Source organism: Copadichromis virginalis, linkage group LG12 (assembly GCF_057382275.1).
Source record: "Copadichromis virginalis isolate Kocher_CV1m ecotype Utaka linkage group LG12, C_Virginalis_male_GT1.1, whole genome shotgun sequence".
Taxonomy (NCBI): Eukaryota; Metazoa; Chordata; class Actinopteri; order Cichliformes; family Cichlidae; genus Copadichromis; species Copadichromis virginalis.
In genome coordinates this window covers 28,051,626-28,066,118 of record NC_140629.1, presented here as the reverse complement: position 1 = coordinate 28,066,118, position 14,493 = coordinate 28,051,626, and the positions used below count along the sequence as shown (strand labels likewise).

Sequence of the window (14,493 nt, the reverse complement as noted above, 5' to 3'; positions counted from 1 at the left end):
GTGTGTGTGTGTGTGTGTGTGTGTGTGTGTGTGTGTGTTCCTGCCTCTTTGGAGCTCAAAGAGGCCACCCAAATGCATGAGATATCAACAGAAGGCCAGGAATGTCCTCTATTTAGTAGATCAGGACTTATTAAGGTTACTCAGATAATTCAAAAGATATAGGTCAAAAACAAATGTCCATTACAGAGGACATACATGAATGAGCTGGTTCTCAGGAGGCTGTGTTTGGACTTTGGGAAAAAGTCAGAGAACTCAAACAAACATGGGAAGAAAAAAGTCCCACACAGCAAGACCCCAGGCCGGATTTGAACCCAGGGCCACATCACCAAGGTGCCCCAAGTCCTGCTGTATGTCTGTAAATTACAAAAGTGAAAAGATGTAGCCCGGGGCAATTATTTTGGCTGTATGTTTTATTTTAGATGACTCTTATCTAAAATCTCTGGTTCTAGTTTGTTCTAGGCACATTTTCCACAATAAACATTACTGCTTTTGATTTACAGCTCACTGCTCTGTTTCTTCACAATCTAATACACTGCATCCCAGGCAGACAGACGAAAATAGTGACTGGCTGAAGATCATAGAGAAGGAAAAGCTGGAGAATCAGATATTTGATTCAGACACTGGTAGATACCAAAACAGAGCAAAAAGAAGCAGACAGAGACAAACCCGCAAATGAATGATCCTTTTGTTCTGCATCATCAGGCTACAGGGCAGCTTCTTATATATGTAACATATAAATATATGGGGAAAGATGTGTCAGTGTTGAGTATGTTGCATTGCCAAAAAAAAAATCACGTGTCCTTTGTTTCATATGCGTTATGATTATGAAGATTAAGCTGACATTTACCATCCATCCATCCATCCATCCATCCATCCATCCGAGGAACTGTCCAGCATATAATACCTCTATAGGTTTTTCCCGGGGGAGAGCACTGGATGAGTGCCAAAAGGGGGCGTTTGTATCGTGCAGCCGGAGGGGCGGGACCAAAGGTGGGTGTGTGTCTCTCAGCTGATGCGCGTATCAACCGACCGACTCCATCATCAGCATCCGACGCTGACAGCGGTCGAAGACAGCATCCTTAATATTACCGAGCCACGGCATCAACGCGGAATAATTCAGAGCCCGACCGACCAGGACTGACGTCTCTGTCTTTTGACATTATTGTTTGTTGGGGCTGCCATCTTACAAAACCGCCAAGCTGCAAAATAGTGAGTAGCCTTTGATGATGGACCGCCAGGATGCTACAATCGGTAAATCAAAGCCACTGCATGATACGTCGTCAATGTCAATGACGATCTGTATTTTAATCTCGATTCATTTTTCCCAGCCAGCGAGGGTCGTGCGCTTGTGTTTTGGCACAGGCCTAGCAAGTAATTGTTTGGGAGCGCAGTCGATTCAGGGCTTGATGCGGATGCTGCTAAAGCCGCCCTTGCCGCCCAGGGATGCAGAGAAAACGGAGAGAGGGAGTCGTGAGGGGAGGGGAATGAGGCAGAGCAGCAGACAGATAGGCAGTGTATTTTACTACTACTACTATTCACCCAAGTGGAAGTAAACCTCTAGTAAATGGCCTGAGAAAGGGAAGTGCATTGCTTGACTGCGCCCTTATCTTATCTATCTATCGATCGATCTTTCTACTGTATGATTTTGGTTGATGTAAAAATATCCTGAATCCTACTTTGCGATTCAGAGTAGTGGGTGGCTGCAGATTATACACATATAAACATAGCTTATGTAGGCCATATCAAGGCTTCTGTGTTCTTATCCTTCTCTACAGAGTATATGCTCCTCAGAGTTCCCTGTTTATTTGGCAAACCAAGCTAAAAAATGAATGCACTCTGTTATATCAGTTTTGTGATATATTCTGCTTTCTTAGATTCAGTTTTAGATGTTGGTTCGGTTTTGTGGCTGGTTTTGTTTTCAGGGTTGTTGAATTTTATCTTTGGCCTGTACTAGACAAAATAAGTAAACTGCTAACAGGCCACAAAGAGATTCAAGTGGCACTCACCCATGGTCCCAGGTTGGACTCAGATGGTAATGTTGTTATGTTTAGCATTAGGGTTTCCACTGAGAGATGTGTGTAACATGTAGTCTTCTTTCGCCGAAAGGGACTCATAAAATGAATAGAAACCACAATCATTGCAGTGCAGTTCAGGTCACTTCAAAATAACATCTTTCATATATGTGCTTTTCTTAAAACTGTTTTAGAGACATGTCAATTCCACTTTATGGTAATTTCATTATAGTTTGTGTTGCTGCTGAATTGTACACCATCGCCCTTCTTTTATTGTAGAAATAGTAGAAACTGACTGTGACTACAGTAAATGGGAAGGGTATTTACAGGCCTCTCTGATAGACTGGAGTCCTAATTGCATAACATGCAAAAAAGAAAAAAAAAACACATTTACCTTGGAGTATTTAAGATGTATTATTGGTGGATGATTGCAAATAAATTTGCTGTTAATCAAATATTCAACAGCCTGAGCTGTTGCACTGTTTGCCCGGTGGATAAACCAGGCTTAAGTATAGTGATGTAGGTCCGCAGAAGTAAAAACTACATCTTCTACAATGATGCAAAGTTATTCCAGAGCTGATATCCAACTGCTTTAATTGGGTGTACCTAATAAACTGGCCACATTAACAGGAATACACTTTGTGCAAAGTTTACACAGTCCTGCAATAAGAACATTTTTGCAGCAGTTTTGATGTTGAGATTCCAAAATAAAGATGTTGGAGATAAGTTGACAAGTGGTGATATTTGTGTTGGTTTGTGCCACACTACAGATGTTCTCAATGTTCTCAACAGGTCCTTTTCCTGTTTACATGCTCCAAAATGTACTGAGCATAACATCATTAGCTTTATACCCAATGAATTCCATATAAGCCCAGTTTGGATGCTGTGATTTTTCTCAGATGCCCACTATAGAAAATAACCTTCTATACAATGCACTGGTTACCATCTATATGTGTGATTAGTGTTTACAGTATTTCTACACAGCTCCACCCTAAACCCACTCTATCTGGATTTCTGTGATTCCTGGTGTTTCATTTCTATCACAGTTGCTTAGAAAGAGGTCTGACAGGAAAGTATAATAGACCACAAACATCATCACATGTACATGTCAAGTTCTTTTATAGTTTTTTTTAATGGGTTAAGTGAGATGTTGTTTTATGTTGCAATATTGTTCCATTATTTTTATACATTGTGTAGGAGTGATGTCTGAGGAGGAAGCAAAGGGAAAAAATCAGGGAATGAAACTACATCTATCTGATGCAAAGCAAACAAAAAAGAATAATTGTGAGCTTTCCTCAAAAAAAGAGGCTGTGATTGTTGCAGGGCTGGGGGTTTTTTTGCACTGTATTCCTGGATTTGTGACCATAGAAAAAGGGAAAACAAACAAGCTAACAAAACAAACAAACAATAGACACATACCCTCATCCTCCAGCTCAGTGATGCTAATGGACACCAAATCTGCATAGTCCGTGTTTTGTATTGGACTGGTATAAGTGACCTGTTCACACTATATCTTATAACTTATGAACATAAACAAAAAAGTCTGAAATTAGTTTGAGAATTTTCACTTTTACTTAGAACATGTTTACAGAGATTAGTGTTGTGATTTCATCATCAAGCTGGAGAAAGTCTTATTTTTATGTTTTATTTTTTCCCTCACTATGCACAGAGTTGTCCAGACTTATCTATCTGACCCTTTTCATTTTTATCATGGTGGGAGGACCACGCTGCCCCTGTATGTGGGCTGGAATCTCTTCTGCAGTTGTTATTGTATAACTAGTCATTATGCAATTACAATATTGTATAACTCCTTTCGTTTTTCTGTGTTCCTCTAGTGTGTGTGCCCCCACTACCTGCATTAGGTTGTGATGACCCACACTACTTCCAAATGTATCTGTGACCCTCCCCAATCCTGACTCCTAACCTCTAATCCTGACCTTTGACCCCCACTATGGGCAGTGTTGGCAGTGGGGTGGCAGGAGAGCAGGAGTTTGCCATGAAGTCTGTGGGCACGAGGACCACCCTGCCCCGAGCACCTCCTCTCTCTCGCCGTTGCCCTGCTGATCGCAGCTGCAGCGCAGAGCGGCTGCCACGCCCCCCGGCGACTATATCAGACGGGACGGCCTCTAGCGATGAACGAGGGAGTGTTAGTATCGGGACTGGGACCTGTACTGGGACTGACCGACCCACCGAAACAGCCTCCTCCACCAACACTGAATGCACCATGACAGCCCCGTCCAACAACAACCAGTTGGACTGTGGCAACGGAGCGGGCAGGAGGGAGTGGGAGAGGCAGCGTGAGAGGGGGAGAGACAGGGACCGGGACCGAGACTGGGACCGGGAGAGGTTAGAGAGGGAACGAGAGAGGGAGAGGAACCGGGAGAGGGAGCGGGAAAGAGTGGAGAGGGAGAGGCTGGAACGTGAGAGGGAACGCGAGAGGGAGCGAGCCAGAGAGCGGGAACGAGAGAGGATTGAAAGGGAGAAGATAGAAAGGGAGAGAGAGCGCGAGAGAGAGAGGGAGAGGGAGCGAGAAAGAGAGAGGCTGGAGAACGAGAGGATGGAAAGAGAGCGAGAGAGGGAAATGCAGGCTGCAGGTTTAGATGTTTGTGGGAACATTGTGGGTCGAGGGGCCAGTGAGAAGAGCAGTGTTGGGATGAGCCAACACCAGCACAGAGAGATGGCAGCCGTCAGAGCCGACAGCGAGAACAATCCAGCCGGCCATAACCACAACCCTCCAAACCACAACCCGCCCAAGATCATGCCTGTGTCAGGAAAACTTGAACAGGTACTTCACACACAGCAGGTCAGCACCTTCAGAGAGGGATTCAAAACAAATCTATTGGGTTACAAGTTAGCAAGAACGGGAAATTATATTTATTTTTGTGACTCTTCTGGAGCTTTTTGCCCCAGAACATTTGTGCATTTCACACAGCTTTAAATTGTTAGCCGAATGTAAATTATTGCAATGAATCACTCTGAGGAGAAAGTTTTAAACACCACTGATTTACATGATACTCTTAAATTAAGACTATAAAACATTAGATTTCATTTTTTCCAAGTATGTTTTAACTCAAACTTCCTTTTTTTTCTCATTATTTTATTAAGAAACAGTGTAAACAGTTCATCTTTTCTATGTTGTTTTCCAAAATCTTCAGAATAAAGCACCATCTTTCCACAAACTGTTTCTTTGCTGAGGTTTTTGTGGAGAGCTACTAACACAAAGCAATTTTTTTTTTTAAAGATGGCAACTTTATTTGGATGTCAAAGATTATTGAAGCTGTATATTAACGTTCACACGCAATAACTTTTAAAAAGCATGAGCTCTGTAAAATGATCTCGTGTTTTTCGTGAGATCTGCTTAGGCTGCTGCCCCCATGACCTGGTCCCGGATAAGCGGAAGATGATGGATGGATGGAGATCTGTAAAAACAGATAGTTATAGTAACCATCAAAAACATATACTTGAGGAATATAATGCATGCCACGTGAAAAATGAGTACGGTATTAGTAGGAAGAAATAAATTCAAAAACTATTGTTTTAAGTGGTTTTAAATACATAAAACTTTACATAATATCAGGTTCAGCATTCAAATACATAATATCATCATTTTATTGCTGAAATTTGTACTTTGTTTTACTTTTGTCTGTAAACTGTAGCTCATATGGCTCACATTTTTTTTGACTGTCATTCTTCTGTCCCTCTTCTTGTCTTTCACAGGCAATGCAGAACAACTCAGGCCTTGTGCGTCCTTCTGCATTCAAGCCAGTGGTGCCCAAGAGCTTCCACTCCATGCAGAATCTGGTAGGCCAGGCAGGAGGGGCTGGAAATGAGGGAAAGCATGAGGGAAGGAGTGAAGGGTTCAGCGAGGGCAGAGTAGGCAGGAGAGGCAGGGATGGAGGAGGAGGTGAGTCAGGAGAGGTCCCAGAAGCCCTGCTCCTTGATCAGGACAGCCCAGTGAGGGTTAGCAGAAGTGATGGAGGGGGAACTGGTAATGAAGTGGTTCAGGGAGGCATGTCCGATTCAGGGAGAAACTCCCTGACCAGTCTGCCCACCTACACGGGCTCAGGGTCTGGTTGTGGACCCCCAGCAGTCCTGGGGCCTCTCAGTGCTTCTACCAGCCACATCAACAGATTGGGCATGGTTGGAGCCGCTGCAGGCCTAGAGAAGCTGGAGAAGCCTGGCTACCAGGTGCAGCCATCATCCATGCTTGCTTTGTCTAAGACTAAATGGGCCCTGCTCTTATCATATTTGATGTACCGTGATGTGTTTCTCACCTTCAGAATGGGATCAGCGCCTCAGACAGCGGCCGGTCCTCCTCAGGAAAGAGCTCTTCGTCCTATCAGAGGCTGAGCCACCTGAGTGACGCTCCAGCACCTCTACGCCCGTCTCCCTCCTCGGATGACATCATCCAGGACCTCGAGGATCGCTTGTGGGAGAAAGAGCAAGAGGTCAGAGCCCGCTCAAAAATATCTGACACATGTTAGCATTTAAAGGGCCATTTCACCTCAGACATGAGTTTGTTTTGATTTACATTCTCAGATTTCTTTTCCAAAAGGGCTACCACACCAGTACATTTGAGATTAATGACATTTGAATTTTTGTACACAGAACATTGTAATTAAAAACATAGAGAAAAGACGTGAGATCATTCCTTTGCTTTAATCAAATGTGACTTAGGTTGGCCCATTGTATTTGGATGAAACTAAACTGTATCATTCCCAAACTGTTAATAATTATTATTATTATTATTTACCCTATAAATAAAGTGATATAATTGATGCAACAATGTGAACATGGCCACATAGGTGAAAATTGTAAAGATTAACATTTGGATTTGCTTTAAACACCTGAGAATTAAATCTGTCACATTTTACAAATACTACATTCCTCACACATAAAGTTTACTGCCTTCCTACAGTCTGATAGAGTTTCCACTTCCATATGCTGCTTTCCTTTCATCAGGTGCAGCATATGCGCAGAAACCTGGACCAAAGTGAGGCAGCGATCATTCAGGTGTTTGAGGAGAAGCAACGTGTCTGGGAGCGACAGATGGATGAGCTGAGACAAAACTATGCCTCACGTCTGCAGCAGGTGACTTCATTGCAAACTTTCATGCAAAATAATGTTAAGGTGCATTTGCACTTTGTTTTCTTTACTCCAAACGAAAATGATGGAAAGTTTATTAAAGAAATTCTCTGTCAGATTAGTAAGACTACAGAAATTGCATTATATGAAAATGTATTAGGATAGGTTCAAGTGATGGTTATAAAAGAATTTCTATTACAGTTTAAAAACCTTTAGAAAAGCTACATGTGAAGTAGATGTAAGCTTTTAAATGGTTAATATGGCACTCAAGAAATAAGAAAATATAGCTAAAATCCAGTATATTATAAAAAGCATTTAAATACTATACATGTTCTAAACTTTCATAGCTTAATGTATCAGCGTATGTTATTAACTTGTCTAATCATACACTGGTCTTCCAAGTGTAGATATGTTCAAAGCTTGCATTTTCATCTGCAGGTTACCCGTCGTGCTCAGCGTTCCCAGACTGCCCTGCAGGCCCAGATAACCCGTCTGTCCCAGGACAAAAGGAGGCTCCAGGAGGAGATGGCGGCTCTGTTGGCCCAGAGAGAGGAGCTGGAGAGAAAATGTTTGGATTACAGGAAGGAGCAGGCTGACATCTTGCCTCGTCTGGAGGAGACCAAATGGGAGGTGAGATGCGAGGACATGTCGAGATGTTGGGATTGATGAGTACTCAGAATATGTGCATGTGCGTGGGAAATTAACTTTGCTGTGTAATTTTAAAAGTGGTCAAACAGGTTGTGATTCTTTATTTAAAAAATAAGACTTTTTTCTGAAGGAAAAGCACATGTTGACGCCTTGTGTTTGATTTTAAAAGAGGGATTATTGCTTATTCTGTGAAAATCTACTTAAGTGATCTACATAGAATATTGACTTATCAAATTATTATTTTTAAACTACTGGGTGAGGTGATAAGAAAGAAAACTGTCGCCAAATATGTTCAAAGTATGAAGGTCACAAATATTTTGTCCCCAAACTGAAATGAAAAATGGTTCAACCTGTTGCAAAAGAACCAAGGAAACCTTCATATAATAGTAACTGAGCACCAAGATAAAGGCATATCGCAGCCTGAATACAACATTTTTATCAGTGAAAGTTTACCAAAAGGCATTTTGACCAGTCTCAATAATTTAAAAGGAATACCTTTTGGACAGCTAAGACAAATTAAGGTCCTTGGATTAAGTCACATTAGCTGTAAAAGTCCCCACTATGCTGATTTATAAGTTGTGTGATGAGGTGTCTTGATGAACACGAAATCAGAGTTGTCAATCACAGATCATGGCTTCATCAAACAGTGCTGCTCTCCAGAGACCTGGTATGAGTCTTGATCTTTATGGAAAACAGTGTAAAGTTACAGTTTGGAGAAGGTACAGCTGAACTTCAGAGCAGTTTTCTCAGACAGTCAAACCATCAGATAGTAAGTATGGAACGCCCATTAAGTGCCACAGAAAGCATTTGATTGGACAGTTAATCTCAAAAGGGTGCAGTACACTCTGTTAGGTTAAAGGTTTCAGTATTTTTGGCGATGCTATTTTGCAATGCAAGTGCTGATGCAGAGGTGTTTTAAGTTCTGTTTATATTTGTTTGTCGGTTAGCAGGACTACATCAAAAACCAAAAGTCATTAAAGTTAGAAAATTGGACCACAGCACTTTCTTGTATTAGTTCAAATAAATGTTTACACAGAAAATCAAATGCGGGACGTCTTTTTCTTTTTTTTAATTGAAGTTTTGCATGTATGCAATCTGTCTGTATGAAATGAGATAGGGAGCACATTTACAAAATACCTCTCACTGTCTAACCTTCCTGTGGCAGGTGTGCCAGAAAGCAGGAGAGATCTCCTTGCTGAAGCAGCAGCTGAGGGAAAGTCAGGCTGAAGTGACCCAGCGAGCTGGAGAGATGGTGGCCCTGAGAGGCCAGCTAAAGGAGCTCAATGCCCAGCTGAGGGAACGGGAGGAGGTCATGCTGGGCCTGAAGGACTCCTACAGCAGCAAGAGTGTGGAGCTGGAGAAGTGTGAGGGAGAGCTGAGGAGGACTCTGTCTGAGGTAGGTTTTCAGTCACACCTGAGGACTAAACAATAACGATTACAAATAACAGAAAGCAAAATCATATGAATACTTTATATTAGATTAGATTAGATGAAACTTTATTAATCCCTCGGGTGGGTTCCTCCAGGAAATTCAGTTTCCAGTAGCACAGCACCGACAGAAGTTGCATGTTACAGATACAATAAGGGGAATGAGAGTAAGGATATAAGCATAAATATACCATATATACATATATAAATACAGAATATATAATATGGATAAATAGGATTGCACATTTGAGTGAATATATTGCACAGTGATTATTGCAAATGGTAAATGGCCTGTATTTGTATAGCGCTTTACTTAGTCCCTACGGACCCCAAAGTGCTTTACACTACATTCAGTCATCCACCCATTCACACACACATTCACACACTGGTGATGGCAAGCTACATTACCATCAAGTCGAATATAAGAAAAAAATATTGCAAATATTGCACAGTGTAAAAAAACACTACAGCTGAGATGTTCCTGCCCTCCTTTGTCCCCCTGTTACCCCTCCAGTGAGGAGTTAAACAGTCTGACTGTGTGACAAAGGAGTTTTTAAGTCTGTTGCTTTTTGACTTTCTGGAGAAGCAACCTGTCGCTGAATAGGCTCCTCTGATTGTTTACGACCGTGTGCAGAGGATGCCCAGCATTGTCCATAATGTCCAGCAGTTTCTTTAATGTCCTTTTCTCTGCCACTGTCACCAGAGTATATAAACATATAAATCAATCATTCATTAATATATTACATAAAAAATAATAGTAGCTGATTAAACTGAATTGGTCTCATAAAATATGCCATAGCTTCCCCTGTATAAAAAATTCAGCACAGTCATATTTAATATATTAGTTGCAATATGTTCGTAAGGGTTTGTAATTGAATTAATGAGTCCAACACTGGTTCAGTGTACCTGCTGAAGCTCTGACACCAAACAGCACAGATGGATATTCAGAATTTTATGCACATAAATGTAATCAAGATTCAAGATTACTGAATCAAGATTCACTTAATCTCAGACAAGATATCAAACTACAGATGAAAGTTCGTCTATGCGGCTAAATATATTTACAAGATAAATTTAAGTGTTCATTTTAATTAATATGTATTGCATTCTCTATATAAATATAAACATATATATAAACAATAAGCAAAATGTCATAATTACAGGCCTAAAGATCATTATCCAGGCCTTTGATAACATACTTCCCATTCTTTACATTTACTGCCATCATTATGTGATGCCAGCATGAGCTTTCTATGTTACTGTAAAATAATAATAAAACATTATCTCATGACCCGTGGCCCACTTGTTTGGTGCAGGTTGAAAATTAAGACAATCGAAACAATCGAAGCCCAGATTTTGCATTTGGTGGAGACAGCTGGCTGCTTCAGGGTCCACAAAAAGTGCAACACGGTGCCGCTCGCACTCCGAAGCAGTCGGGAAACAATTTACAACAAGTGAGATTGCCGGATTGGGATGTTTACCACCAAATCTAGATTGTTGTGTGTTTAATCCTCAAAATCCTTTGGAGGGATTTCAAAAACTTGGCAAGGAGACTAGGACAAATTGGGGATTGGGCAACATTATATATAACAGCTGCAACATTTTTTTCCTTTTGTGCTGAATGAGCTCGTAATCAGCTTACACACATAGAGTAAAATGTCTGTGTACCTTGGTTATTTTTTAGTTAAGGAGGCGTGTTTACATTTTTTTGAAATAAAACATATACATGTGTCCTATGCTAAAGCACACATAGATTGAGTTCAAATAAGGTTTCCTATAATAGCTGTTACCTTTTCCTTTCTGCAGGTAACCATCCTTAGAGAGAAGCTGGGTGTATTTGAAGCGGAGGTGCTAAGTTTAAAACGGGCTCTGAGTGAAGTGAGCAGAGGGGCAGAAGTTGTTGTGAGCCCTAACTTGGCTGCTGCAGGGCTGCTGCCTCCATGGGGAGGTGTCCACTGCCCACGAAACCCAAATGAGCCCTCAACAAACTCCCTCACCCCCACGTCTGACACCCTGCTAAGCCTTCAGAGTGATGAAGCCAAAGCCCAAAGGCAGGAAGCTCAGAGACAAGAGAGGCAACAACGCGAAGAAGCTCAGTGGCGTGACGTGCAGCAACGGCAAGACCCGCACGTTCCGCAGGACCTTCAGATGCGTCAGGATGCCCAAATCCGACCAGAGGCCCAACTCCGCCAGGAGGCACAGCTGCGCCAAGAGGCTCACCTGCGTCATGAAGCCCAGATCCGTCAAGAGGTCCAACTACGCCAAGAAGCGCAGCTGCGTCAAGAAGCGCAGCTCCGTCAGGAGGCCCAACTTCGTCATGAGGCTCAAATGCGTCAAGAGGCCCAGCTACGTCACGAGTCCCAACTCTGCCAGGATGGTCACCAGCCACAGAGGGTCCAGGAGGGTCACTGGGATGAAGCGGGGGAGCTGCGTAGGCAGCTAGAGCAGTTGCAGGCTGCATTACGGCTGGAGCGACAGCAACGGGAACGTCAGGCCCTCAACTTCGACCAGGAGCGCCACACCTGGCAGGACGAGAAGGAGCGGGTTTTGAAATACCAGGCACAGCTGCAGCTCAGCTATGTGGAAACACTGCAGAAGAACCAGGCCTTGGAAAAACGTATGAGCCAGCTGGGAGCTAAACAAACCACAACCACCACCACCACCACTGTTACCACTATCACAACTACTTCCCCCACCTCCTCTAATTCTCCACCTCCGCCGCCACCAGCTCTCTCATCTCTGTCTCCTCAGCCTCTGCCGTCTCTCTCTGGCCCTATCGCCCTCACCCTCTCTCCACCTTGTGAAGACCAAAAGGGCCCTCCTTCCCTCCACCAGCTTGCGCCTCCCTGGGCAGGACCCTCACGCCTGGAGAGGATCGAGTCAACTGAGATATAGAGACACCTCCATGGAGGAAATTCTCCATTTCGCACCATTCACAGTGACCAAGGCCTCTCACACAAAGCCACTTCAGCATACAGTAGAAAAACAATTCAGTCTACAATAGAATAAACCAGTACAGTCTGACATACTTTTCAAAGCAACCATAGACACAAAGCAGCAACAGGAGCCGACTGTTAAAATGCAACAAGAACAAAGTCATCTCAACAGGATCTTAACAACACGAATCATTATCGATGATATTTTCAAGCTCCTAAGCAGCCTTTCTATCACTAGTTGCTAATTGCAGCATCCAACATAATCAGTGTTCATGAAAAGTGTGCCACGCTAACGGATGGCAGCAAAACAAAATATTAAATGACGGTGTTTAGATTACAGCGCTAAAACACGAGTCATTTAATGCCAATGCTAGAAAAGGACCAAGACAATCAGGGATATTGTCAGAAACGATCAACAGGAATATAATGTGGTATTTATTCATTGTAAGTCTGTGTCACTGGTTATGTAAAAGTAGAATTAGTGGTCAGAGTGTGTGATGTTAACATTTTTGGCCAGAGAGCGCCTTACTCCAGTCTTTCCAGCATGTGTATGCTGGGAACAGTTAGTGGTGGTGGTGGGGGGGGGGGGGGGGGGGGAATCAAGTGTGATGATTTCAGCGCTTTAATCGCGACATTAATTATCAGCAAACCAGTCAAACAGAAGTGTGGCTGGACTATTTAATTTGTAATCCCAGCAGTTAGTAACGTCAGCGGTCTCGCAGACTGATTCAGTTTATTTCAAGTCATTTCATGCACAGGGTCCAACACACATGGCCCATTTAAACACATTATTAAGACCAACAGAGTTTATATTTTCTACAAATTGAATTTAAATAGATATGTTTAGCAGATAATCAGCCCCAAATGCAGGCAGAACAGGTTTCAGGACACAGGAGAACGTGGTTCACCTTCGCTCCAGTATTCCTGCGGTGACTAACAATGAACACCAGGGGTCACTGGAGAGCTTTCACCGCTCCGCTAGCAGATGATGTGAATGGAAGCACACAATTTGAATTTGGTTATTATGATAATTGTGTCATTCACAGCCAAGACATCTGTCAAAGCAGTACTTATCCCCAAAGTTAAAATTTTTATAGAATGTATGATAATCTAGAAAGAAATACTTATAATAGTTATAGATTGTACATTTTTGTGTACGAGAGAAAGCGAGAGCGTGTGCGAGCGAGTGCGTGCATGTGTGTAAACATATGAAAGGCTTCAGCTTATGAGATTGAGGATAGAGGGACTAGTGGCAATAGAGCAAGTGAAGATATAATATAAGCAAAGGGGGATTTTCTCTACAGTAACATGTACATCAAAGCTTGTGAGACTTACATTTCAAACTGAGGAGGTGTGTTTATGCTGGAAAGTCTTACTTTCTTCTGTATATTTCGTTTCGATAAAGCAGGGGATAAGGAAGTGAAAAAAAATCAGACGAGTGGAGAGTCTGCCCCTTTAAAGGGAGAATTCAGGCTAACTGCACTATGTAGTTTCCTACACACAAGTTATGATGTACAGTAGACTCAGATGTGAATATCATGGCTTTTATATGTGTTGTTATGCCAGCATACAAAGATGTTGCTCAAGAATATTAACTTATCTCTAAGGTATTATATAGTATTATCATCTTTATTACTGTTATTATATTATGGTGAACTGACAGAGAAAAAAATATGTGCCATTTGAGCTTTCCTTTATGTGGTTTTTGTTTTTGTTTGTTTTTTAACTGTGTAGATAGCCTATCGGCCTACCATGATGGTGCAATCATAGCAACCCTGTCCAAAAATGATGTTCCTTTTTGATGTAGGTGATAAATGTAGTTACAGTATTGCATTGTTTAGAGAACAAAATGCCACCGATTTTATACATATTTCCAATTTATTGTTTGCATTTATGTTACTAGTACTGCTCTGGCTTGATTCAAACCCACCTCTTTGTTAAATTCAGCAGAACTAATAAAGATATGTGAATAATTCAACCCTTTTAGTTCTTCAGTTGTTCTTATGTTTAAGACTAAACATTTGACTCTGGAAATCAAGTTTGAAAAATCTGACCAAAAGAAATATTTTTATATAATGATATAATGATATATGAAATAATTATTATTACGCTCTGAGTTAGCACCTCAGAGCAAAAAGGCTGCGTGTTTAAATTCAAATTTATCAGGATAAATTTGTATGTGCTCTCTGTCCCTCATTCTGGGTACCCCTGTTTACATCACCATCCACATATATGTATGTTCTAAATTGGCCATAGGTGTGGATGTGAACATAAGCTAGTGTCTGTCTCGCGCCCCAAAGAAAGCTGCTGTCGAGACAGATGATGGGTGGATGGAAGTTGTTACATTGTCTCTTAAAGCAGTGGTTTCCCATTCATTCCCCTCA

General features: G+C 42.0%; 1 protein-coding gene across 5 annotated transcripts; it reads left to right on the top strand.

Annotated features, from left to right (window-relative positions):
- Positions 1–1,002: 1,002 nt before the first annotated feature.
- Positions 1,003–12,693, top strand: lzts3b (leucine zipper, putative tumor suppressor family member 3b). Of its 5 annotated transcripts, none has more exons than XM_085475764.1 (8): positions 1,003–1,209; positions 3,848–4,797; positions 5,730–6,200; positions 6,293–6,460; positions 6,975–7,103; positions 7,536–7,727; positions 8,911–9,141; positions 10,980–12,693. In XM_085475764.1, exons 2-8 carry the CDS (start codon positions 3,964–3,966, stop codon positions 12,066–12,068), a joined length of 3,114 nt encoding a protein of 1,037 aa, XP_085331890.1. In that variant the 5' UTR covers positions 1,003–1,209; positions 3,848–3,963; the 3' UTR covers positions 12,069–12,693. The 5 variants fall into 5 exon arrangements, with proteins under 5 accessions (XP_085331890.1, XP_085331893.1, XP_085331888.1 ...); XM_085475767.1 differs by having other exon boundaries at positions 1,003–1,251; positions 5,730–5,813; XM_085475762.1 differs by having other exon boundaries at positions 1,003–1,251.
- Positions 12,694–14,493: the final 1,800 nt, after the last annotated feature.

Coding starts and splice junctions, on each gene's coding strand:
- lzts3b (XM_085475764.1), top strand. CDS start 3,964: ATGGGCAGTGTTGGCAGTGGGGTGGCAGGAGAGCAGGAGTTTGCCATG. Junction 4,798..5,729: donor TGTCAGGAAAACTTGAACAG/GTACTTCACACA, acceptor TGTCTTTCACAG/GCAATGCAGAACAACTCAGG. Junction 9,142..10,979: donor TGAGGAGGACTCTGTCTGAG/GTAGGTTTTCAG, acceptor TCCTTTCTGCAG/GTAACCATCCTTAGAGAGAA.